General features: G+C 38.7%; 1 protein-coding gene and 2 pseudogenes across 4 annotated transcripts in view; 2 read left to right on the top strand and 1 right to left on the bottom strand.

The window, feature by feature from the left end:
* The first annotated feature begins 318 nt into the window (after positions 1–318).
* Positions 319–24,173, top strand: part of MIER3 (MIER family member 3) — a 34,428-nt gene continuing 10,573 nt past the window's right edge. The window contains exons 1-7 of one of the 4 annotated variants that reach the window (XM_077117189.1): positions 398–421; positions 1,877–1,901; positions 4,962–5,107; positions 17,269–17,403; positions 18,733–18,853; positions 19,688–19,773; positions 19,972–20,044. In XM_077117189.1, the coding sequence (XP_076973304.1) occupies positions 413–421; positions 1,877–1,901; positions 4,962–5,107; positions 17,269–17,403; positions 18,733–18,853; positions 19,688–19,773; positions 19,972–20,044 (595 nt within the window). In that variant the 5' untranslated portion in view covers positions 398–412. Of the gene's footprint in view, positions 422–498; positions 519–1,874; positions 1,902–2,349; positions 2,623–4,961; positions 5,108–17,268; positions 17,404–18,732; positions 18,854–19,687; positions 19,774–19,971; positions 20,045–24,173 lie in introns of those variants that run through there. The other 3 variants (XM_077117192.1, XM_077117190.1, XM_077117191.1) reach the window with 3 other exon arrangements.
* Positions 9,772–10,554, bottom strand: LOC143647329 (large ribosomal subunit protein eL8 pseudogene; annotated as a pseudogene).
* Positions 20,550–24,137, top strand: LOC143646377 (leukotriene A-4 hydrolase-like; annotated as a pseudogene).

The following is a 24,173-nucleotide window of genomic DNA, read 5'->3' as shown; positions in this document are numbered from 1 at the left end:
ACCCCACACCCTGGCCGGTCCCAAGTGTCTGTGGGTCAATTTCCAGTTACACCCGCCCGGCTCTTCGGCCTCGAGTGGCTGGACGTGGGTCCGTCCCGCACCCGTCCGTCTCCCACTTTCCTCCAATTCGGACACTGGTGGCCGGAACTTTCCTCCAGTCGGGTGGGTAAGGGCGGTGAGTGCGGAGCCGGGGAGGCGGCCGGCGGGCGCCAGGGGCTGCGCGGCGAGGGGTCCGGCGCGGTGGGCGCGTGAGCCCGCCGGGGGTGTCGCGGGCCGCCCTGCCCTATAAGGGGCCGAGCCGCCTCCGCCGCCGGGCGGGTGCCGGGCGGACCGCGGCGGCGGCTGCGATTGGCTCAGGCGCCCCATCCGGGGACTGGGCTCAGCGCTGCTCGTTCGCCCTAAAGGTACCAATATGGCGGAGGTGAGCAGGGAAACCGGGCAGGAGCGGCCGGGCTGGAGCGGGCGTCCGGCGGCCCCCGGCGGCTCCCCGCGACCCCAGAGCCGATCCGAGGGTTCTGGTGCGCTACCCGCAGCCTCACGGGGGCCGGCTGAGTGGGGCGGGAGCTACGGGGCGGGGGCGGGCCGCGGCGGGGCCGGCCGGGGGGCGGGAGCGGGCGCGGGAGCGGTCTCCCTCCGGGACTAGGCCGCGGCAGCTCCAGCCCCGGCCAGACTAAGCGACGGGGCCGAGTGGGGGGCACGGACGGCGGCAGCGAGCCCTGGCCCGGGGACGGCGCCATACCGGCTCCCAGGCCGCTGACGCGGGCCGCCGGCACCTCCGCGCTGCCTCCCGGGTCCAGGGTGGGTGGAAACCGACGGAGCCCGGCTCCCTCTTTCCCGGGCCGATTGCAAAGCCGGGAGCTGGCTGCGTCTTGTCCCCGCGGGAAGAGTGCGCTGCGCCCCCGGCCCGCCGGGCCCGGGTTGCGGCGTGAAGGGCCCTCACGCTCCACTTTGCTTCGGGCGCGGAGGCAAGCGGGATGCGCGGCCGCCCTGCTCTGCGGGAGGTGAGCGGGACACCCCGCCCCGCAGCCAGGGAGGTGCAAGAGCCCCCGGGAGTGAGGGGGACAAACCGAGACTCTTTTGCCTTCTCCCGGAGGACGGGTCGGTAGCCCCACTTTCCTTCGAGCTGGAAGGGGAGGCAGGAGAGAAGCTGCCCCGGCCATCTCCCGTGGGACAAGTGAGATGGGGGAGGGGGTGGCGCAGCAGAAGCCCCTTAGTGGGCGCCGGCCCGGCCGAGGGGCGCGCCGGCGGGCCCGGCAAGGGGCTGCACGCCCTGGGGGAAAAACAGTTTGCCAGGGACCTTGGGGCTGCATCTCTGGACTCGGGGAGAGAATGAGGGGCGCGCGCTTTGGTTTGGGGGCCAATGTCGGTCTGCTAAGCCTTACTGCGCTTTGGGGCAGAAGACAGTCCCGGAGTTAGGGGTCCCGGGCCCCAGGGGGCGAACTCAGTGCTCGGAGGGCGAGTCCCTTTAAGGGAAGGGTTTTGCGTTGTGTGGAGTTGGTTTGGGGTGCTGGGAGCCTGGTGGGATTTTGGGGACTCCCCAGATGCCAAGGTGAGAGACCGATGCTGCGATCCGACGGCGCTAGGTTTTGCTTCTTTACTTTGTAACTTCCTGTGCTCCAAAAGGAGGCTTGGAGTTGCTTGTTAGACTCTAGCCTTGGTCCCGGGTCTGCGAGTTTGTACGCTGGGGACTCGGGGAGGAAGGCGAGGCAGCCAAGAGGGGGCCCGAAAGGGGCCGGGAGCATTTGGAGTGAAGCTACGTCTTGCACTTTTGGCAGCTGCGGAGGAGCGCCGGGCTCCGCCTTCTTTGAGCCCTGTTGCCGGCATTGCTTCTTCCCGGGCTGCGCGATCTAACCGCACGTTTTCTTCTCTTTCCTAGGCTTCTTTTGGAAGTTCGAGCCCAGGTTTGTTCTATTTTCTTACCTCTTTGGTGGGTCCCAGCAGGAACCCTCTATATTGGGGGCTCAAAGATTTGTCGTTAAAGGTTTCTCCACAAAAATTTATCCCGCGATTTGTTTTTAAGAGTTTGACTGTGCATTTAGTAGTTAAGTTATTCGAGGAACGAGCAGTTTTATTGTTCTTTTTTTTCCTTGCATGTTTGAAAAATACCTCGTTACAAAGCAGGTAACAAATAACTGCCCTGTTAAATTATGTCTTTAATTCTCACGTATCTTTTTCTCCAAGCCTGAAACAGTTAATCCCCAATCAACTTTCCATTAACTTGAGCAGTTTAGTTTAGATTTTAATTTTGATTTCTTAGAGAGACTGACTCTTTAATAATCAAGAGATGGAAACTTTTAATAGATTAACCACAATTCCCCTTTCCCCTTTATTGCGTCTCTTTTTAAACAGCCAATTGAGAGTTAAGTAAAGCTACCTTATTCAAAAGAAACAGAACTTTCAAGTTTGCACAGAAAAGTGATGATACGGTTTTTGAACTGAGAGTCTTAGATCATCTACAACAGTGTTTGTTTCTTAGTCTTTTGGAAGTCACGGACCCCTGTCAGAATCTGATGAAAGCAAGGGATTCACTCCCCAGAACACTCTACATGTGCATAATTGTGCACATTTGAGGCTTGTTGAACCCCCTGAAGTTGGTCCATAGTAAAGACCTTTCTGCGTGTGGTAAGGACAGCTTTGTTCTAGTTTCTTATACCTGTCCAGTCTCCATTTTGACTGCCTCTTTTCTTTCTCATAATCTGCAGGAAAAAGTATTTCTGAAGTAGTTTAACTCCCTTATTTTATTGTCTAGGAGACAGACTTTTAAATGACTCTGCTGAGAATCCCCCAGTTAATGGCAGAGCCTGGACTATCTCCCAAGTCTTCCATTACAATACGGTGCCTTCCATTTCCCTGGAATACTGCTTTTTGTGTTTAGTAGGCTTTCAAGGCCTCACTTGATTATTATTTAAAGTATTATAAAATAATTAACACCAAGTTGAAGAAATTTGTGGCTATTATAAAAATAGCTATGTCTTTTTGTTTTTTTAATTGTTTTTAAAGTTTCTCTAATTTTGAGATAAACATTTCTTTGTCATTACTGATTTCAGGAAAAGAATATTTATCTAACCATTGCCAAACATCTGGATGATAATGGAATTTTTCCATTTTGCATCATTTTCTGCTGTTAAGTTGTGATCTAAATAAAAAGAAAGAAAAAAGGCAATGCGGTTTTGGTATCTAAACCAAGCTTTATAACCTGTTTTTAATCAATTAGCTGATTTTTTAAAGCATTTTAGAGCTAGAAGGGACTCTTGAGGGTCATTTAAATTAACCCTCTGTATTTTACAATTGAAGAACTGGACCTAGTCCCAGAAAGTTTAAATGACTTACACTGGTCCCACAGACAGTCAGGGACAAAACCAGTAGCCCTCAGGCCCTCCAATTTCTGCCCCTTATTGAATATCTTCCATATGAAGGGGGTGGCCTGCTGTGCCAAGTGATATGAGGATAACAAAAAAATATAACACAGATTGTCCCCAAGTTGGTGGAAAGTCACCGTCTGTTTTGTTACAGACACTTTAACATGCCACAAAGGTTTCCAGTAATTCCTAAAAAAAAAAAAAGTAATTTGTAATGATACATGGTCTGCTTTGAAGTATTTAATAAATAAATAATTTTCTCTTAAAAATTAAGTTAGACTATATACATCTCAACAGGTTTTTAAATGAGCAGGTAACATTTTTCAGATTAAAAAATAACTACCATATTGAAAACCTCTTAAAGACTTAGGTCCCACAGAAATTATATTACTTTAGGACCATTGGTTTTAGGGTCTCTGGACTCAAAATCAAAAACATTGAGTTCTGCTTGTGGTTTATCCATAGTGAAAAGTGATTAGCCTAGATGATAGCACGCTCCTTAAATACTGTTTGGAATTCTAAAATATTAAATAGCTTAACTAAAAACTGATCACATTTTTTATGTTCAATTTGCTTCCTCCCTCTTCCTTCCACTTTTCCCTCCCGAACCACCTCCCCTCACCCTGGGTTATTATACTCCTTTCCTTCCCTGCTCTGAAAATCACAGATCTAATTGAAGTAGATACTAGAGTAAAACAAATGGAGAGAATCCTGTTTTTCATACATTTGTTTTCATTCTCCTGGAATTATGGGTCTTATCCATTTCTCCTCTGGTTTTTGGATTAACCTGTTGATTTGTGCGTGATATTTAAAAAAAAGTTAAAATCTTATAAATGTGTGAATTGATGAAATCAATTTACAAGAATATAGCAACGACATACATCTTCCAAGGTCTTTAAATATGATTTTATATCCTCCCTTCACATAAACCTAAGACCTTTGTTAGTAATCTAAAATAAAGCATTCTTTTCCAGTTTAGTGTCTGTCTGATTAATGCTGAAGAGCTTAAAATACTGTTATAGAAATGAAAAGTGATACAGTGCTTTCCAAGACTGAATTGCTATATAGCTGCTTCATAGAAACTTTTACTTGTTCTATAAACCAGGCTTTTATTTGTTTTGTGTGTTTTTTTTGAGGATTAGATTTTGGGTAAAATTTATATTTTCTTTTCATGAATTGTTAGCCTTAGTGTGTAGTGGGTTCTTATGAAGACTTCCATTCATAGAGATTTATCCTTCTGACATTTTGCTATTGTTGTTAGACTAATGTGCTAAACTAACTGATAAGCAAGTTTGCTTTTCTGTCAGAACATTGATTTAGGACCACTTCATTGAAACCACTTTGTAGCTATTATGATTGCTTTCTTATGGACTGGATCCCTTATAAAAGCCTTTGTAAATTACTCTGGTTTTGTTTTTGTTTGCTGATATGGATAGCTTTTCAGACCCATATGGTCTTTCTTTACAACTTGTAAAATATATATTAAATACATTTAATAAAACCCACAGAAAAATAAAAAGGAACTGGCAGAAGAACACAGATCACTTTCTTTTGTAAATAGCCTTGTGAATGTATAAAGTGATTCACGTTGTTTTGTTCCAGTTGGCTCTTTGTCTTCTGAGGATCATGATTTTGACCCCACTGCTGAGATGCTGGTCCACGACTATGATGATGAAAGAACTCTGGAAGAAGAGGAAATGATGGACGAGGGCAAAAACTTCAATTCCGAAATTGAAGACTTAGAAAAGGTAAAGGAATTTATTTTAGTATTTTGCACAATCTGGTAGTAAAGATTGAGAAATTCTATTTAAAAAAAATTATTTTATTACCATGTAAAATAAAAATAGGATCAGCATCTTTATTTTTGACCTAACTTTTTATAAAATGTCACTAACTTTCCCATTATTGGCAGGGGGTGTTGTAACCTAGTAAATACATTTCTGTTTAATTTTATATCCATTAACCTGATTTTTAAGCTTACGCTAGGACAAGGAAGTGGGTACATCTTGTCATCTTACCATTTAGAAAACTGAGATAGAAATGTAGGCTCTAAACTCAGTTCTGAATCCTAGCCCAGCCCTTTTTCCATTATACTTTACAGTGTACTGAGGGTCAAACTTGAATTTAAGCACTATAGGATATACAGGGAAATGTCATTTCCTTTGAATAACTTATAATCTGGTAGAATTCTATAAGAAAAGTGAAAGAGAAAAAGTAACTCTATTTCAAATGTATTTTAGTTAATAGTCCATCCCTTACTCCCCAATCATCTTTTTTAATGCTTTTTATTGTAAAATACAACCAATATACAAAGAAAAAACAGAAAAGCAATAATTTTCAAAGTACACTTCAATGAGTAGTTGAAAAACATATTTGAGTTTCTTCTGGGTTACCATTCTATATCAGATTCTTCCTTCTAGCTGTTCCAGAACACTGGAGGCCAGAAGAAATATCAATATTGTGATTCCCAGCAGTCATACTCATTTGTTAAATCATATATTCTCTATCATAACTCCTCTTTCTCCTTTGATCCTTCTCCCCCTGAAACTAAGGGAAAAAAATTTTTAAAAGAGCGTTGTTAGGCTAGATAAATCTGAAACCCAGAGGTACCGGCCTCTCCAAGCTTTATCACTGATTACATACCCCTGTCCTTTAGTGTTGGACACCCCTTCTCAACATGAAGAAGTCAGAACAGGCATTGTCTAAAGATCCCAATCATCTTTTAAAAATTTGTCCAGGATAAGTGTAATTTATAACTTTTTAAGCCCAAAAGCAATACAAATTCAAATGAACCATATTTTAAACATGTATTTATACCAGAACTACAGAGAGAGAAGCCTCCACAGGCCATCACCTTGAAAAAAATGTGAGATAATACTTATCTGTAAATTGACCTTATTTGCAGATTTTCAGCCCAGAATAACTAGAATTTTCCGGAGTAATATTGAATAATACTGATCCTGTGCATTTTCACACCTCTTTTTCTTGAAGACAAGTACATTCTCATATAATTTCCTCTGCTTATTGTCTTTGTGATACAGGTGTGGGTTATTGCATTTCTTCCTTCATGTAACTTCATAGGGAAAAAAAGGCAAAGTCTTCAGGGACAAGACCCCAAGGCTTGCTCCAGAAGACCTGAAATTTTCTGAATGCAATTATCCATTTGTCCAGTTAATCAAACACAGTCACAGTTAGATCTATTTACTTTTTTTTCTTTTTTTCTTTGCATGGGCAGGCACCGGGAATTGAACCTGGGTCTCCGGCATGGCAGGTGAGAGCTCTGCCTGCTGAGCCACTGTGGCCCGCCCAGCTCTGTTTACTTTTTAAATATATCTCCTGTAAAAGCCAAACAAATTTGGGACTATAGAGATAAAATTGTTATGAAATACTCAAATAGTTGAAGTAGTCTTTCTTGCCTGTCACACCTTCCAGGGTTGTTGACAAAATGTTGCGTTAGGAGAAAAGGTACCCCAGAATTTTTAGCTCTACTTTAGCCTTATTCAGCAACTCCTTCTTTCTTATGAGTGAATAAGCCTTAAATAACAACAGTTACAGTCAACTAACATTATCACTAAGCCAAAGACTGTGGTACATCCTAGGATTGCAAAAATGAGTAATTTGACAGTATCTCAGAACTCTAGGAGCTTACAGTCTAATGGGGGGTAGGGACATAAATGGAAACAAAGGTTTTTAATATTCTGTGCAAAGAACTATGGATGAAGCAAGCAGTGAGAATTATGAAAGTGTATATGTATTTAGTAAAAGAAGTTTAAACTGGTGTACAAGTTGAGGGAAGACCTCTTAGAGTATGTGATACTTCTACAGTACTGTAATCTTTAATTTTTAAGTCTGGACACTGCTGTGGGCATGGGGCAAAAGTGTCCCAAATAGTGTCATAATGTACACAATAATATAGTTACAACATGATAAAAGAAAATGTCACATGTGAATGTGTTGGATAACACTTTAGCCTTGCAAATAACTATTTTGCAAGTAAAATAATAAGAATTAAAAATTTCATTTACTGTGTTAACTTAGTTACTGCTAGGGTGTGGATAATTCTGGTGGGAATTTTCCCACCAGAAAATTATCTGGGCTGGTAAAATTTTCTTTTTCAGATTTGTATGTTTAGTTGCAGAGCTTGCATTAATAGCTGCTTTCATCGTGTGTAGTATATTTTAAAGGAAATTGGGGAAGACAGAGAAATAACTACAAAGAGTTACCATTTAACTGTTCACAGAAATACCTAGTCCAAGTCTATGGTTTTCTTTTTGTTTAGTAATAGCTAGTAATAAATCTTTGCTTTTTAATGATACCTCTCTGAATTTGTAGATTCAGAAAAATTATGTTTTTCAGAAAATATCTAATCTATACTTGGACAGTTTTGCTTTTTGGCATTTTATCCCATTCTTGAAAATTGGGATAGAAAAATATAGGTAGCCCTTAAATAAGTTGTGGGGAAGACCCAACAGTGTGTATCTAGTCAGAGGCTAGTCTTTCCCTCATTTAGCAAGGGACAAGAGGAATTATTTCTAAGAGCAACTAACTACCCATATCTGTATAACTGTGCAGATGTGGTCTCTATTCCTTATTGATGAATAATGAAACATGAATATGAACAAGAGAAATAGTAAATAGAAACATGGATATAAAAAATAAGGATCATTTTATTTTTAGAAGAGATTTTAAATTAATCTCTTATTATTTGAACTGTGATAGGGTATTCCTGCTTGTTACCAGTGTGAGGCGTTGATGTTAATGTTCATTTTCAAAACTTTTAAACTTCATTGTTTGTAGACTATACATATGGTCTGTATTTTAGCACTTACAAATTTTTATGTATCACATGCAATGGAAAATGAGAGATTCAAAATCAGTTTTCTTTAGTAGCTCTTAAGCTACTTTGGAGAGTATGGAGTATAGACTATGTGACTAGATTTTAATTTTTAAACAATAAAAATAAGGCTTATGTCATATCTTTATATATTTTAATTTTATTCATGTTACTGTTTCTTGAGAGGTTTTAATATAATTAATTGTCTTAGATTTAAAGCTGGAACTTTTTTTAAAGGGTTCTTTGCATTTCTACTTTTATTAATACTAATTTTTTTCTCTTGATGTTCATTGTGGGAAAATTCCAAAAATTCAGAAAGGCATGGATAAATGAGAAAGTAAAAATTACCTTTTTTGCCACTTAGAATTTTGTATAGGTTCCCGGCCCCCTGCCCAACATTTTAAAAAGGAAAGATTATGTGTTGGTTGTTTTGTAACCTACATTTTAAGGTATCAGGCAAGTATTATATTAGTCACTGAAATAGATCTTTATCTCACTAAGGTAATTTCCAGCAACCCCATCAGGTATTTCAGACAGGTATTGGTATTATTTCCTTGTCTCAGGTGTGAGCTTGATTATAAGGTATACCATTGATTTAGAAATAGCATGCCTTGGGGTGGAAGTTGATACTACTATGTGAAATTTGTACTTTGGTATTGGGATGCATCCTAGTTTCCAGTATATGAAATCATAGTATCAAGAAAATACGGTATGTTTCTCTTTGCAGGTGAGGAAGTGAAAGGGGGTTGGTGATTTGCCCAAGAGTAATGACTAGTAGGTAGTGGGTCCTCTATCTCCAAATCTTGTGCTGTTCCTTATATAAACCCTTCAGTTTATCAAAACAGTCAGTTTATAAATGTGACTGAAGCCCAGTGTGTCCCTTAAAACTTAAATAGATTCAATGAAATACCTGAGAAAAAAAAGGAGACTCCTTGTAACTGGGATAAGGTGCAAGCTAGCTACCACAGATAACTCAGAGACCTTGAGATTTACCAATTCAGTTTTTAAAAAATTGTTTTTATGGTTCAAAGGACTGAGTGTTTTATTCTTGTGCTCTAATATTTGTTAAGTGCTTCATAAGCTATATTCAGTTTTTCCACTTTTGCCTAAGAAATTTTAATTTAGACAATTTCTGTGTTTTAGCACCAGCATTCTCTAGGGAATTGTACAGTGTCATCCTTGAACTTACAAGGTTTCCACTAAGATGGTCATCTTTTCCCTCAACAGGTGATCATGCATCTGTCTTAATAGAGAAAGTAGGGGTTTTCACATGTGTCTACCTGGAATCCCCTGTTTCTCACACACAAACTTATCATTTATACTCATTCTTCCTTCTTTCCCTCTGTCTTAGAAATATCTGCTACATATCAGGCTGACTCCTAAATTCCATGTGTCCTGCCCTCAGTTTTGCAGTCTATGTTTTAAGGTATCAGGCAGGTATTATATTAGTCACTGAAATTGATCTAACACCTCACTAAGACAGTTTCCAGCAGTGTTCTTCTATTTCTTTTTCCCTTTATTTTATTTTTTTGAAAGAGAACTTTTATTTTTATGTACAGGAAAGTCAGCTGTGCACATTTAACCCAGTTTAACAGCAAGTTCTTTAGTTTTTGCCTTCTCCAGCAAGGCAATGCAAGCCACAGATTTTGGATCCAAGACATGGCTTCCCTGGTGAAAGCAGAACTCATCATATCTATACTTGTAATTGGTCCTAATAGCTTCCACCAGCTTAGCTAATACTCCTTTGTCTTCCAAGTTGACGTGTGTGAAGGCGATATGGTACGGGTCTTCTGGTGGATGAGGCATCCCAGCCTGGCCTTCCTCTTGATGATGCTATAGGCAGCCCCCATTTTGCGACACAAGGCTGTCAGGAAGACAGTCAGGTTGATGGGGTTCACGACATGTGCAGTCACCACCAGCTGGACCTTCTTGTATTCCACTAACATGGTGACAATATTGACCCACATTTAAAGCATGGGCCACGTCTTAGTGAGGACATCATCCCCTTTCCCGGAAGCTTTCTTCTCAGCCCAGGCCAACAGCCTCTGCTTCTTTTGCTTTGTCTCTGGTTTGTACTTGTGGGCCAGCTTAAGCCATTTGAATAGCTGTTTGTTGGTCCAAGGCCTGGGTGAACTGGTTGATGGCGGGGGGCACTTTCAGTCTTGTAGAATATGGCCCTTTGCTGCTGCTGCCAGATGTAGCATGGCCATTTGACAAAGTGAGCTAGCTATCCTGTCCAGTGCCAAAATTCTTGGACCTTTTCTCAGATAGGGGATTTACCACTGCCTTGACCTCCTGCTTCTTCATGACAGCAGGTGCCACGACCACCTTCTTCCCCTTTGCCTTCTTTCCTTTCAGCATCTTGGGTGGTAGGGCAAGGAAGAAAAAAAAAACCCTTATTTTTAAATTTCAGCATAGAATTCTACATGCTTGTTTCCTTCACATTTCAGAACTGTATGCATACTTTCTCCCCTCCCATTTAGGTTTCAGTGCTGCTGCTGCCACCAGTCTGTAAGGTCACCAGTAATTCTTGGTTGCTGAGCACAAAGAATTTTTATCTGACTTTAACTCACTTGATCTCTTTGTGGTATGTGATCCAAGTGTCTATCCCTGCTTTTTTCCTTAACTTAAGTAAATCGGCTTTTTCCCAGTTCTACTTCTACTCTCCGATGTTGCTCTGACTTATTTATGGGCTTCTTTTACTTTGTTCACGTTTTAATTGAAGTATTTCCCAGGTGTCTCTAGCTTTTGTCTTCTTACTCTGTCTGCTTTTTTTCAGGGTGATCTCATCCAAGCCCATTGCTTCAACTTTCACCTTAAACTCTTCATCTCCCATCCTGCCCTCCACCCTCAGGTTTCTCTTGTGCTTCTGTCTCTATCCTCTCGAGACAGAAATCTTGCAGTCCATTTAGACTAATAATGTCTCTTTCATTTACACTGTCAAGTAAGTCAATAAATAGAAGATTCTTTTACAATAAATTTCTCAGATAATTTTCTTCCTTAGTCATTCTTCTAATTTCCCTAGAATGCTATTTCCAAAATGCAAGTCAAGTTAAAAATTTTCAGACATACTCCATTGTCTATAAGGTAATAGAAATAGAAAACTCTTCTAATAAAGCATAGATCACCTCTTTTCTCTCTGCCCTCTCCCTGGGTGAGCTCATTAGCTCTTGGGGCTTTTAAATATCATCTAGATGCTAATGAATGCCAGATATGTATCTTTATCCCAGTTTAATCCTCTGAGCTTCAGGCTCCTGGCCGATTTGACTTTTCTACTTGGATGTTTCATAGTACTCTCAAACTTAACTGGTGTCCCTTGCAGAACTCTTCATTTTCTCTTTTAAAATCCTGTTTTAATCTTTTCTAGCTCCGTAAATTTTATCACCTTTGAACGATAGGGCAAATATGGCAACATGTTAAAGGCTGATAGACCAGGGTATCTGGATGAGGGATATGTTGGAATTCTCTATATGGGTTTTGTATTATTTTACAACTGTCTTAGAAGTTTTAAATGATTCCAAATGAAACGTTAGAAAAAGTTACCACCTCTAGGCAGTTACTCAAATAGAAATCCAATAACTAATCCTCCCCATTCGCTTTCACCCCCCCATCTAGTAACCAATAAGTCCTTTTTTTTTCCTTCACTTTTAATTTTGAAATAATTTCAGATGCACAGGATGGCTGTAAAAATAATACAGACTCCAGAGAACTCCAGCATAACCCTGCCCTGCCCCAGATAACTCAGATCCGCCAGTTTTAGCATTTTACCACCTTTGACATCTCTTCTCCCTTTCCCTCCTCCTTTCTTTCTCTTGCTTGCTGCTAGGTATCTTCTGAACATTTGAGAGCAGGTTGTACACATACTCCTTGCACACGTAATGCTTCCATGAACATTTCCTATAAACCAAGGATATTCACTTATGTAATCACCTTAAGTGCAGTTATTAAGTTCCAGAAATTTAACATGATATAAAGCTTATGTTCTATATTCCAATTTTTTTCTTATGTCCCAGTAACATCCCTCTGAGTTTTTTTTCTTCCATTCTTAGATACAATCCAATATTATGTATTGCATTTAATTGTTATTATCTCTTTAATTTTTCTTTGTTTCCTTTTTTAATTTTGGAAACACACATACAACATCTATCTTCCCATCCCAGCCCCTCCCAAGCATACCATTTAGTGAGAGTAGTCACTTCTACAGTGATTACTTACTATCATTCATTTTACAACTTTCCCTCTCCCCAAACAAAAGCCCTGTAGCAATTTTCTTATTGAGTACCCTGTATTTGACACGTTCTTGTGGCTTTCAGAATTCTCTCTTTATCTTTGGCATTTGACAATCTGGCTTTAACATAGTGTGATGTGGGTCTGTTTGGGATTATCTGATTTGGAGTTCATTGGGTGTCTTAGATGTGTATATTCATGTTTTTCGTTAAGTTTGGAAAGCTTTCAACCATTATTTCTTAGCGTACCCTCTGTGCCCCTTTCTCTCTCTCTGAGACTCCCGCAGTGCGAGTGTTGGTATTCTCCATGGTGTTCCGTAGCTTCCTCGGGTTCTCCTCATTGTCTTCACTCTTTTTTTTCTGCTCCTCAAACTGGTTGATTTCACTCGTCTTATCTTCAGGTTCCCTGATTCTGTCTTATGCCAGCTCCAGTCTGCTGTTGAAACCCTCTAGGAAACTTGATTTCTGTTACCATGTGGTCTTCAGCTTTATTTGGTTCCTTTTCATAATTTACATTTCTCTGTTGATAGTCTAAGTTCATCTATCATTTTCCTGATTTCCTTTAGTTCTTTGTCCAATTTTTTCTTTAGTTCTTTGAATATATTTGAGACCATTTTTGTAAAGTCTTTGTCTGGATGTCCCATGTCTAATCCTCTTCGTTGATGGTTTCTTATTCTTTAGTCTTCTCCTTTGCCTGGGCCAATGCTTCTTAGTCCCATGCATATATTGCAATATTGGGTTGACACTTGGGCCTTTCTTTTTTTTTACCCTTTATCCCCCCTGTTATTTATTTATTTTTATTTTTTCCCTCATCTATTCATACTCTGGATAAAAGGAGCACCAGACACAAGGTTTTCACAATCATGCAGTCACATTGTAAAAGGTATATAGTTATACAATCATCTTCAAGAATTAGGACTACTGAGACAGAGTTCAGCAGTTTCAGGTACTTCACTTTAGCTACTCTATTACATCATAAACCAAAAAGGGATATCTATATAATGCATAAGAATGACCTGCAGAATAACCTCTCGACTCTGTTTGAAATCTCTTAGCCACTGAAACTTCATTTTGTCTCATTTCTCTCTTTCCCCTTTTGGTCAGGAAGCCTTTCTCAATCTTACGATGCCAGGTCCATGTCCTGACCCATCCTGGGAGCCCTGTCCTACATTGCCAGGGAGATTTACACCCCTGGGAATCATGTCCCACATAGGGGGGGAGGGCAGTAAGTTCACCTTCCAAGTTGGCATAGAGAGAGAGAGGCCACATCTGAGCAACAAAAGAGGTTCTCTGGGGGTGATTCTTAGCTTAGCTTCTCCTTTGCAGGAATAAGTGTCATATGGACAAACCCTAGGATCAAAGACTCACCCTAGTAAATTGGTTGTCCCCACTGCTTGTGAGAATATCAGGAGTTCCCCAGATGGGGAAGGTGAGTATTTCTTCCTTTCTCCCCAGTGCTCCAAGGGGACTTTGCAAATAACAAGATCTCATGCCCTCTTTAGAATTCCATGTACTTAATGAGATTCAAATAAACTGATCATACAAATTAAATTAGATAATGTACTACCCAAAATAGAAATTTTGCACTAAATAAGTCTCTCTCCCTTTGGTCTCACATAGAAATTAAAGTTTTAAAGTAAGGACCATATCATCCTTTACCTTGTATTCTAAAACCTGAACATTTTCATATTTGTTATTGCTGGAATTGAGACTGAGGCATTTGTTTCTTAAGCTTGTAATCAGCTAGTGTTATGACAGAGTTTTCCTTTAAGGCTAGGAATATTAATAACAACAACTAAAATATATCTTCTCAGTCTTTGCAGATTGATCTCCTTAAGAAGTTATCCATATATTTGTCCCTATGGATACATGAATATGACTGTTCCCTCTTCCCTAGGAAACCATTTCCTCATGGTCCTGGGCATGGCCATGTATGTCCTACAGCCAGCAATACCTTGCCCCCATACAGCCTGTGGGAGAACTCAGGCTGTGTATCTATACACAGGGAAGACCTGGTACAGCAAGTCCCTCAGGATGCCATCAGACAGATTGGACCAGACATACATGCCATTGGTATGGTCATTAGGGCCACTCTGCTTCCTCTGGAACCAAGACCCAGTTCCACACTGGGAGTGCTCTTGGCTCTGTCCAGAGCCAGTGAGGGGATGGAGGATGGGCCAGCCAGGCTGCTAGGGGATTCTACTGCTTTTAAATGGCCTTTTTCTTGATTTGACACTCACTGTGTTACTGCAGTCCCTTAACTTTTCTGGGACTTTGAAAAAAATATTTCTGACAGTTCTTGCTTTTTGGTCAAAACTTCTCTGGGGGAACAGAGCTCCAAAGCATCTCACTCCATCATGTTGACTGGGGTGGCCCATAAGTCCTTTTGAATCCCCTCAGTATATCACAGATGTTCACCTCTTTCCATGTTAATGCCGCTTCCCTAATCCTAGCATGCGATTCCTAAGTGGTCTCTGTTTCTTTTTTGTTTTTCCACCCTTAAGCCTTTCTTCATGTAGTTGCCCAGTATTTAAGAAGAAATAGTTTCCCTTTTTATAATTCTCCAGTGGCTTCCAATTGTCCTGTGAATAAAGTTCCTGACTATGATACTCTTCATGATTTCCATTCTCCTCTCAAGCCTTTCTTCTTCTCTCAACTTACCATGCTCTGGCCACTTGGCTTAGTGAGAAGCCACCTTCTCATGCCTCCTGTATTATCTTTCCTCTGCCTGGAATACTTTTCACAGAACTTGGCTACTTCTCAAACTTCAGGCCTTAGCTGAAGGTCACTTACTATCTTTCCCTGCTACTCCACTAAAAGTAGGCCCTCCTATGTTTTAGGACCCTGTTTATTTCCTTGATGCTTACCTTAATTGGCAGTTCTATATTTGTTTAAATCATTCATCCCTGACAGACTAAGTTGTGGAAAGGCAAGACCGGTCCTTCATTCCAACACCTGGCACAGTTGCTTCTTGACACATAGTTAATGCTCAGTCAGTGTTACTGGGTGGTTGAACATAATTCCCTGCTACATAGCTCTCATCTGGCAGTCGCCTCTTCATGTTTCAAGACTTAGCTCAGTCTTCACCCTCTCTGTGTGTTCTCTCCCCACCCCTACCATTATTTCTGGGGTATGGGTCTCCCCTTTTTTTTGTACCTACGAATTCATTGCCAGAGACTCTCTAAAAATCATCACAGTCTCCTCAGCTCACTTTATGAGTATATTTTATAAATTCTGGCTTTAGCATTTTTGAACTGATTGCTTCATGACAGATATTTTGGCTTAAAGAGAAAACTAAGCCATTAAGCAAGCTTTAAAAAGAAATCTCTTAATGGACACAAACATCTTTAAATATTTAACAATTAACTGGTTCTTGGGTATATTGCTTTTAAGTTATTTGAATGATAATTATTAATAGTTCTGTATACTTTAGTAATTGAATTAAAATATTTGAAGAAGGAGTATAATACTTTCAACTTCAGGTGTTCATTTTAGGTTTCTTTTTATAGCTAAAAAGGAGGGGACTGGGTGTCACAGTGTGGCATGGCATAGATACAACACAGGCAGCACTGGAGCCAGGGGTATATAACTTAACCAAGGTAGTATAGCCACTAAGAACTGGAAGTCCTGGGATTTGAACACAGAGCTAAGCCTCAGTTTTCTCACTTGTGAGATAGTGGTAATAATATGAACTTCATTAGATTATTATGGGAGTGGGAGATGGCATAAAGTGTCCCATATTTAGTATGCATATCAGGGGTTTATTGTGGGTTTTTTGTTTTTTTGTTTTTCATGGGCAGACTCTAGGAATTGAACCCAGGTCCCTGGCATGGCAGGCGAGAATTCTGACACTGAGTCACTGTTGCACCCTTTTTATTGTGTTTTAATTGGTAATATAGCAATATTGCCGATTTAGGAAATATTCAGCAGAGGTGTCTGATGAGGTGTCTTCTAATTAATTTGAAAACTGTCTAGTGGTTAACTTTTTTTTTTTAATTGACAAAAACAACATACAAACATGAACATTCTTAACACACAAACGTTCCATACATGGTGTACAGTGGTTCGCAGTATAATCACATAGTAGTATTTGCTTCACTCCAGAAAAAGAAATAAAAAGGAAAAAGAAAAAATTCATACATACCATACCCTTTACCCCTCCCTCTCATTGACCACTAGTATTTCCATCTACCCAATATACTTTAACCTTTGTCCAGCTATTTCACTAACATTTTAATCTACTCAATTTATTTTGACATTTGTTCTCCCTTTTGTTCATTCATTCATTCATTTATTTTGGGTGCATGGTCTGGGAATCAAACCTGGGTCTCCCACATGGAAGGCGGGCATTCTAACCACTAAACTACCTGTGCACCCTATTTATTTATTTTTAATCCTTATTTTTTTACTCATCTGTCCGTACTGTAGATAAAAGGAGCATCAGACACAAGGTTTTCTCTAGTGATTAACTTCTAACTGCAAGGAAATAAGTTGAAAATTACCCAAAGTGACTGATTGGTTAATTGGAAATGTTTTCAGGGCAAATCTTTATACTAGTGTGAAAAAAATTTTTTTGAAGTCTGCCTGAAAATATGAATTTTTTAAAAAGTAAAGTGGAAAATAAAAAACTAAGGTGTTAATTGTTAGGTTTTTGTTAATTTGGTAATGATAGCTGTGGGTGTTTGGTCCTATTTTCTAGCAATAGTATTAAAAGAAACAATTAAAACTTGGTTTTGATGGAGCTGCTATTTTGATAATGTGCTTTATGAACATGAAGGTCATCACAGTTTTCCTGCAGTTCAGCATAGTGCCATCTTACTGAGTTAATATTTGTGTCCTGGGTGAATAGGAAGGAAATATGCCTCTGGAAGATTTATTGGCATTCTATGGCTATGAACCTGCAGTTCCCGCGGTTGCTAATTCCAGTGCAAATAGCTCCCCAAGTGAACTTGCAGATGAACTACCAGATATGACACTAGACAAAGTAAGTACAAGCATTTAAAAGAAAAATTTGAATCCATTATCATAATGACTTTTTCATTATAATTCTCTTAATTTACAGCATTTTATAATTCTGAAGTGTAAACTTCCTGTTGACCTGTTGCTCTTCTCATTTTTGATGACTGATTTAAACATTGTTTGGCTTTGAACATACCACTTTAAAAGTACTAGTAGCTTAATAATACTTTCAAAGCCTTGAATATTCTCATAAATTGTCAAATTTTCTTTCTCATTTAGACACATTGTATCTAAACTTAGATTTTGCTTTAACTTCTTTAGATCCTGTAAACACTTGCATGCATTGATTAATAAATTCCCCAGAAGCCTTTGAACTAAGCTGATTAGATGTGAAGTGGTTGGAGAGAAGTTCTATTTTCTTGAGCTTTGGGAGTGACAGTGACGGCACAGCCATCTCTAACATGGGATCTATGGGAGGAGATGTGGGGCCTGCTAAGGGCAATTCAGACAGCCTCAGTCTCTGCTGATATATCCTTGGGACAGGTTGAGCCTGCCCTTCTTGAAAGTTTTCCTTGCCTTGCACATCACAAAGAATAATCCACATTTTTGGAACCTCTCCCTTAAGTTATGTTGTTCCCATACCTGTGACAAAAATTTGACAGGCAAATGTGATATTATTATACTTTGACCATATTCATACAGCAAATATTTATGTGCCTACTATGTACCAGGCACAAGGATGACTAAACAGTTACATAAAAATTAATTTAGACCTACAAAGGAAAAAGCAAACAACAAAAATTCAACAAATTGTGCTGCAGTAGCAGGATGCTCACATGGAAAAAGAATGAAATGTGACCCCCACCATACAGCATACAAAAAAAGTACAATTCAAACCTGTTTCTTTCTTTTCATAATTATATTAGTAGTGCTATTCGTTAGTCAGACTTTTAAAATTGTCAAAAGAGTGGAGCTTGGAAGCATTTGTTGTTTTATTTATAGCAGAAAGTGAGTGTAATTGTTAACCATTTAGAACTCAGATGTTTTTGTTATAAATCCACTAAAAATTAACTTGCAACTTTGGATAAGCTCTTTGCACATCCATAAATTAGGCTGATTGTTTTTGTTATAAGGATTAGTGTATAATAGTGTAGTTATTAAATATTAAATGTAATTAAATATTTAATTAAATGTGTGCATGAAGTAAATTATAAGAGAATTGTAAATTTACTTCTCTCAAAAGCAGGAGTGCTTCAACTAGTTTTTAATTATGTGATGTGTTATAAAGATATACTTTCTTAATTGATAAGATGTAATCGTTTCCAACTCTAGCACTGCCTTCCTCTTCTTCCAGGAGGAAATAGCAAAAGACCTGTTGTCAGGTGATGATGAGGAAACTCAGTCTTCTGCGGATGATCTCACGCCATCTGTGACTTCCCACGAAACTTCTGATTTCTTCCCTAGACCTTTACGATGTAAGAAACCCAATCACTACTGGTTAACAGTATCCTTGATAATACAGCTTGAGCACATTTTATTGAGTTCACTAGTTTATGTTGGAGTATTCGAAGTGTTTTACTTAATTAAAATACTATTACAATTTGAATAAGATATCTTTTTATCAGAATATGGGTAACTAATATACTGTTTAAAAGTTAAAATGTTCACTTAGTTTTGCAAGGCTTTCTCTTTATTTTCTTTGCTTAGCCTCATTTGTTACTATGGGTAACCAGCCTTAGTTCAACCATGAAATTTTATAGGAATTTTTTCTTTTGTTGGGAGACCCTGCTCTCCAGGTTTTGAAAATTATCAGTGCTCAAAAAGTATTTTTATTTTTAGTGATTCATTTAACTTTTTTGTTTTCCTTTTAGTTGTTGGTGTTACCTTTTATTGTGTTTCACTAATAATAAAAAGGTCTTTAAATTGAAACTATTTAGGCAATATAAGACTAAATGATGAACTTAATGTATAGCTCTGTGCATCTCATTTTGGATTTGTGTAATCAGCATTCCCATGCTTTACATTCTTTGTAAAGTGATTGTAGTGGTTTTCCTCTTAACTTCCCCAAGCTGTTTAATGTACCCCATCCTAATTAAAAAGATATTATACACTTTCTTAGTATTTTCATATCTTGTTTTGATTAATATTGAAATGTGAGAATAGTGCCAAGAGGTTTAGTGTTTGTACTGATTCCATTTCTCAACAAATTTTTATAAAGTACCATATACTTTATAAAGCACTTTTCCAGATCCTGCCAAAAAAAATAGACAGTAAAAGCCATTTTTAAATTTTAATCTTTTTCTTTTAAGCAAATACTACATGTGATGGGGATAAAGAATCAGAGATTGAAGATACTGAAACAGACAGTGGTAACTCACCTGAAGATTTGAGGAAGGTAGGTTGAGTTACCATCATAACCTAGTAGACCATTTGTACTAAAGTAACTTAATATTTCTGAAATAGTTTAAGGTAGGTTTGTTGTTGCAAGATAAAGTTTCTTTTAATTTGTGGTAACTGATTAAGGAATTGGGGCTCTTTTTTCCAAGCTTTTTTTTTTGTAAGAAAGTGATTTTACTTCTGAATTTTTCTATAGGAAATAATGGTCGGTTTACAATACCAGGCAGAGATTCCCCCTTACCTTGGAGAATACGACGGTAATGAGAAAGGTAAGGAAGGCTTTTGGTTTTGATACCGTTTGGTAGACCAAGTTACCCTTTAATATATTTGTTTAAATATATGATTGTTTATCACCCTCAGCAGTATAAATGTAGGTTCAGAGTCAGAGATAACTTGGAGCGTCAGGATATTCAGGCCTGACTTAGGAAAAATGTAAAAACTTAACCATTAGAATCAAGACCCTCCTGGTACAGTGTTTCTTGACCAATGTGCTCAGCACCTGTTAAAATAGTAGAGCACCTCTTAATGTGGAAACCTTGGCCTTCATCCTGCTCCAGTAGAAGCGAAGAGTCTCATCACTGGAGATGATGGAATGTTAGTGTGATCTCAGAAAAAAAAATCCTGAGAGGGAACAAAAAGATGCTAGAAGAAATTTCCATGCCCCAGCCCCTGAAAGAGAGTGGGAGGTAGAATATAAGGATTCTGCTGCCTCTGCCGTACCCTCCTACTTACTGTGTGATCAGTTTTTCCTCACATTTTTGGTAGATGCCAACTATGGTTGGCTCTGAAAGTATGGAGGGAAGAAGTGGTGGGAAATAAAATACAAGTATACTTTCCTAATTGAACTTGAGAATTGAGTAGACTTGGTATATTTTCAGCATTTGGACTTTTCCTTTAAAGGAGCAGGGTCTGATTATCCTGGAGTCATTTGCCTTGGCAACCACTAGCAACACGTTTTCCTAAACTGCTTCCTAAACTGACTGTCCATACCTCATCCAAATGTCATACACACCCTTGAAGCCAAATACGTGCTTAACACCTGTCAAGCCTTAATCAGTAGCAGTAATATTCCCTCACTTTTACAAATTCAAGAGGGAAGGTTTAACTTCTCTGTCTTTTTGGGGAGTAAACCCAAACTATTTTACCTATCTCAGTTGTGACAAAGGGTAATTAAACTGATTCCAGAATCAGTTTAATTACCCTTTAATAAGACTGACTTGACTTCTCTCAAGTCAGTCTTATTAAACTGGTTCCGGAAACGAATTTAAAAGGTCGGTCATATTGGTGGAGTTGAATAGAGAAAGGTAGTGTTGAACAAATGAGTGTGAGTGCTAGCTCATTAGATTGATATTTCTGTTAGAGCAGCTGGAAGTGGGGACCTAGAATTGTGGAATTTTGACCCATACCAGGCTGTGGGATCTGTTCTGCAACTAATGGTTGTGTTGTACTTTGAAATGTATTACTTTTTTGTATTTATGTTTTTTTATACAAAAAAAGAAAAAAGAGAGAAGGAGGAGTATAACAGAGAAGATAGGATTTAACAAATGAGTATGATTGTTGAATTGTTATATTGATATTTCTTTTGGTCTCCAGTGTTTTGGAGCAGCTATAAGAAAAAACGAAATCGTGGAACTGTAACCTACACCAAACTTAAAAATCTGTTCTTTAACTACTTGTTAAAATGTACTTGGAAATGCATTTTTTTTGTATATATGTTATATTTCACAATAAAAAAAAGTTAAAAAAACAAAAACCCTAGAATAGAGGTGAGGGGTGGCTATAGGCCTCAATAGAAAAAGGATATGAGGGAAATTGGGGAGATAAAGGAAATATCTGATACCTTAATTGTGACAATAATTACACATATGTAAGCATCTATCAAAATGCATCAAACAATGCTTTTAAAGTGTGCACATTATATTGTTTGTAGATTATACATGAATGAAGTCACTTAATTTAAAAAGTCAATCTTACTGCTTCACAGGCAGGCCATTTTTTTTTTTTGTATGCTGTATGGTGGGGGTCACATTTCCTTCCTCTTCCATGTGTGACTATCCCCCATTAATGCAGCACCATTTGTTGACTTTTTGGTTTTGGAAAGTGCACAGGCCAGCAACCGAACCCGTGTCTCCCACATAGCAGGCGAGAATTCTATCACCGAACTTTTTAAAATTAAATTCTAAGTTTAAATTCTATCATTTAAACATTCCTTATAACTGAACTTTTAGATTTTATGATATTTTAGATTTTATGATAAAAGTATATGAATTATTGTTGAACTTAATTCACAAATAAAGGTAACGTCAGTTAAGATTGTATATATTTGATGCAGGAACATTGGTGTAACACCTTGTACCATCTATACTTTTTATTTTTAATTTTGCTGCTAACTGAAAGTGATAATCTGTGCCTTATATAGTGATGAAAAGAAAAAGCATTTACCACAGTCCTTGTACATGGTAAGCTCTTAGTAAATTATTTTTGTTAGCTGTATTTAGAGTTTATTATACACATGAAGAATGGGTTGTATTTGAAGCAATGGGCAAATGGTTGGGCCATCTGTATATATTGTGTAGAGTGGAGACATTGAGTTAGATCGGCAGGGTGTACGTTACATAAAATACAAACCTTGTTTTAGTGAAATTTTGCTTATTAGTGTACTAGCCTCTTTAGGAGGTTGTGGAAGGTTTGCTTCTCTCTTCTTTCCAAAACTTCCCTAAGGAGATCTGATTAATCCATTTTCTCCTTTAAATAAAAATTAACTTTTGGGGAAGAAATCAGTAAAGGAAAAATATACCTTCTTTAAATATTTCATTATTGGCAGATATTTTGGTTTTTATGCTGTTAACAATTTTTAATTTTTAGAAATTTCATACAGCCTTTTAGGGAATTCAAGAGAAAATTCTAGTGAATTTATTAAAGGATGTATATAGATTATTTTTACTCCCTCATTAGAAGAGTATAAGAGCTGGCAGGTGATAAGTCACTCTCCAATGTTATTGCACATGAAACATCTCATAGTTGGACAGGAAATCTAGTGACCAACAAAACTTGGGATCACTTTTGGTTAAATGAAGGACATGCTGTGTACTTGGAACGCCACATTTGTGAACGATTATTTGGTGAAAAGTTCAGACACTTTCATGCTCTGGGAGGATGGGGAGAACTACAGAATTCGGTAAAGACTTTTGGAAATATACATCCCTTCACCAAACTTGTGGTTGACCTGACAGATAAGACCCTGATATAGCATATTCTTCAGTTCCCTATGAGAAGGGATTTGCTTTGCTCTTTTATCTTGAACAACTTCTTGGAGGACCAGAGGTTTTCCTAGAATTTTTAAAGGCTTATGTTGAAAAGTTTTCCTACAAGAGCATAACCACTGATGACTGGAAAGATTTCCTGTATTCCCACTTTAAGGAGAAGGTTGACATTCTCAATCAGGTTGACTGGAATGCCTGGCTCTACTCTCCTGGACTGCCCCCTGTAAAACCCAATTATGATATGACTCCGACAAATGCTTGTATTGCCTTAAGTCAGAGGTGGATTACTGCCAAAGAAGATGATTTTAATTCATTCAGCTCAGCAGACTTTGAAAGATCTCTCTTCTCATCAGCTGAATGAGTTTTTATCACAGATGCCCTAGAAAGCACCTCTTCCATTGGGGCACATAAAGCGAATGCAAGAGGTATACAACTTCAATGCCGTTAACAATTCTGAAATATGATTCAGGGATCTTGCTGCCTTTGACAAATCTTGTGATCAAGCTATCCATACCTACCAACAGCACAAAGCAAGCATGCACCCTGTGACTGCAATGCTCGTGGGGAAGGATTTAAAAGTGGATTAAGGCTGCCATACCGGAGACCTGGGTTCATTTCCTGGAGCCTGCCCATGCCAAAAAAAAAAAAAAAAAGTGAATTAAGGGTCTGCCTACTGCTGATTTCAGAAATTTCTCTTTTTAAAGTGGAATCCATAAAAAATACGAAACTTTGGCTCACATTGTAATTAAAAAATATCTTGTAAGTTTGGGCTTTTTATTGTCTTATCAGTGAAATTGCTTAAAATAAAGCTGAGCTTTGTTTTTTTATATGGTAAAAAAAAAAAGAAGAGTATAAGATACCACTATTGGGTTTTCCATTAGACGTTATAAGGAATGGAAAGCCTTCTGATTGGACAGTAAATCCAATCTCCCGAATAGTTACTTACTCTAGCCACTGGACCTGTTGGCGCATGAAAAATATTTTTGTAAATCTTTGCTAATAAAAGGCTCTACTTGTCAGACAATTAAATCATTGGTATCTTTAGAGTTAGTTACTTTTACCAGCCTATAAACTATCAAGGAAGAGAAAGAACAGTTTGTGTGTATCTGTTTTCATGGTTTTTAATGTGTTGATG

Source organism: Tamandua tetradactyla, chromosome 9 (assembly GCF_023851605.1).
Source record: "Tamandua tetradactyla isolate mTamTet1 chromosome 9, mTamTet1.pri, whole genome shotgun sequence".
Lineage (NCBI taxonomy): Eukaryota > Metazoa > Chordata > Mammalia > Pilosa > Myrmecophagidae > Tamandua > Tamandua tetradactyla.
Note: the sequence above shows the minus strand (reverse complement) of the source record. Positions and strands in the feature narration are given on the sequence as shown.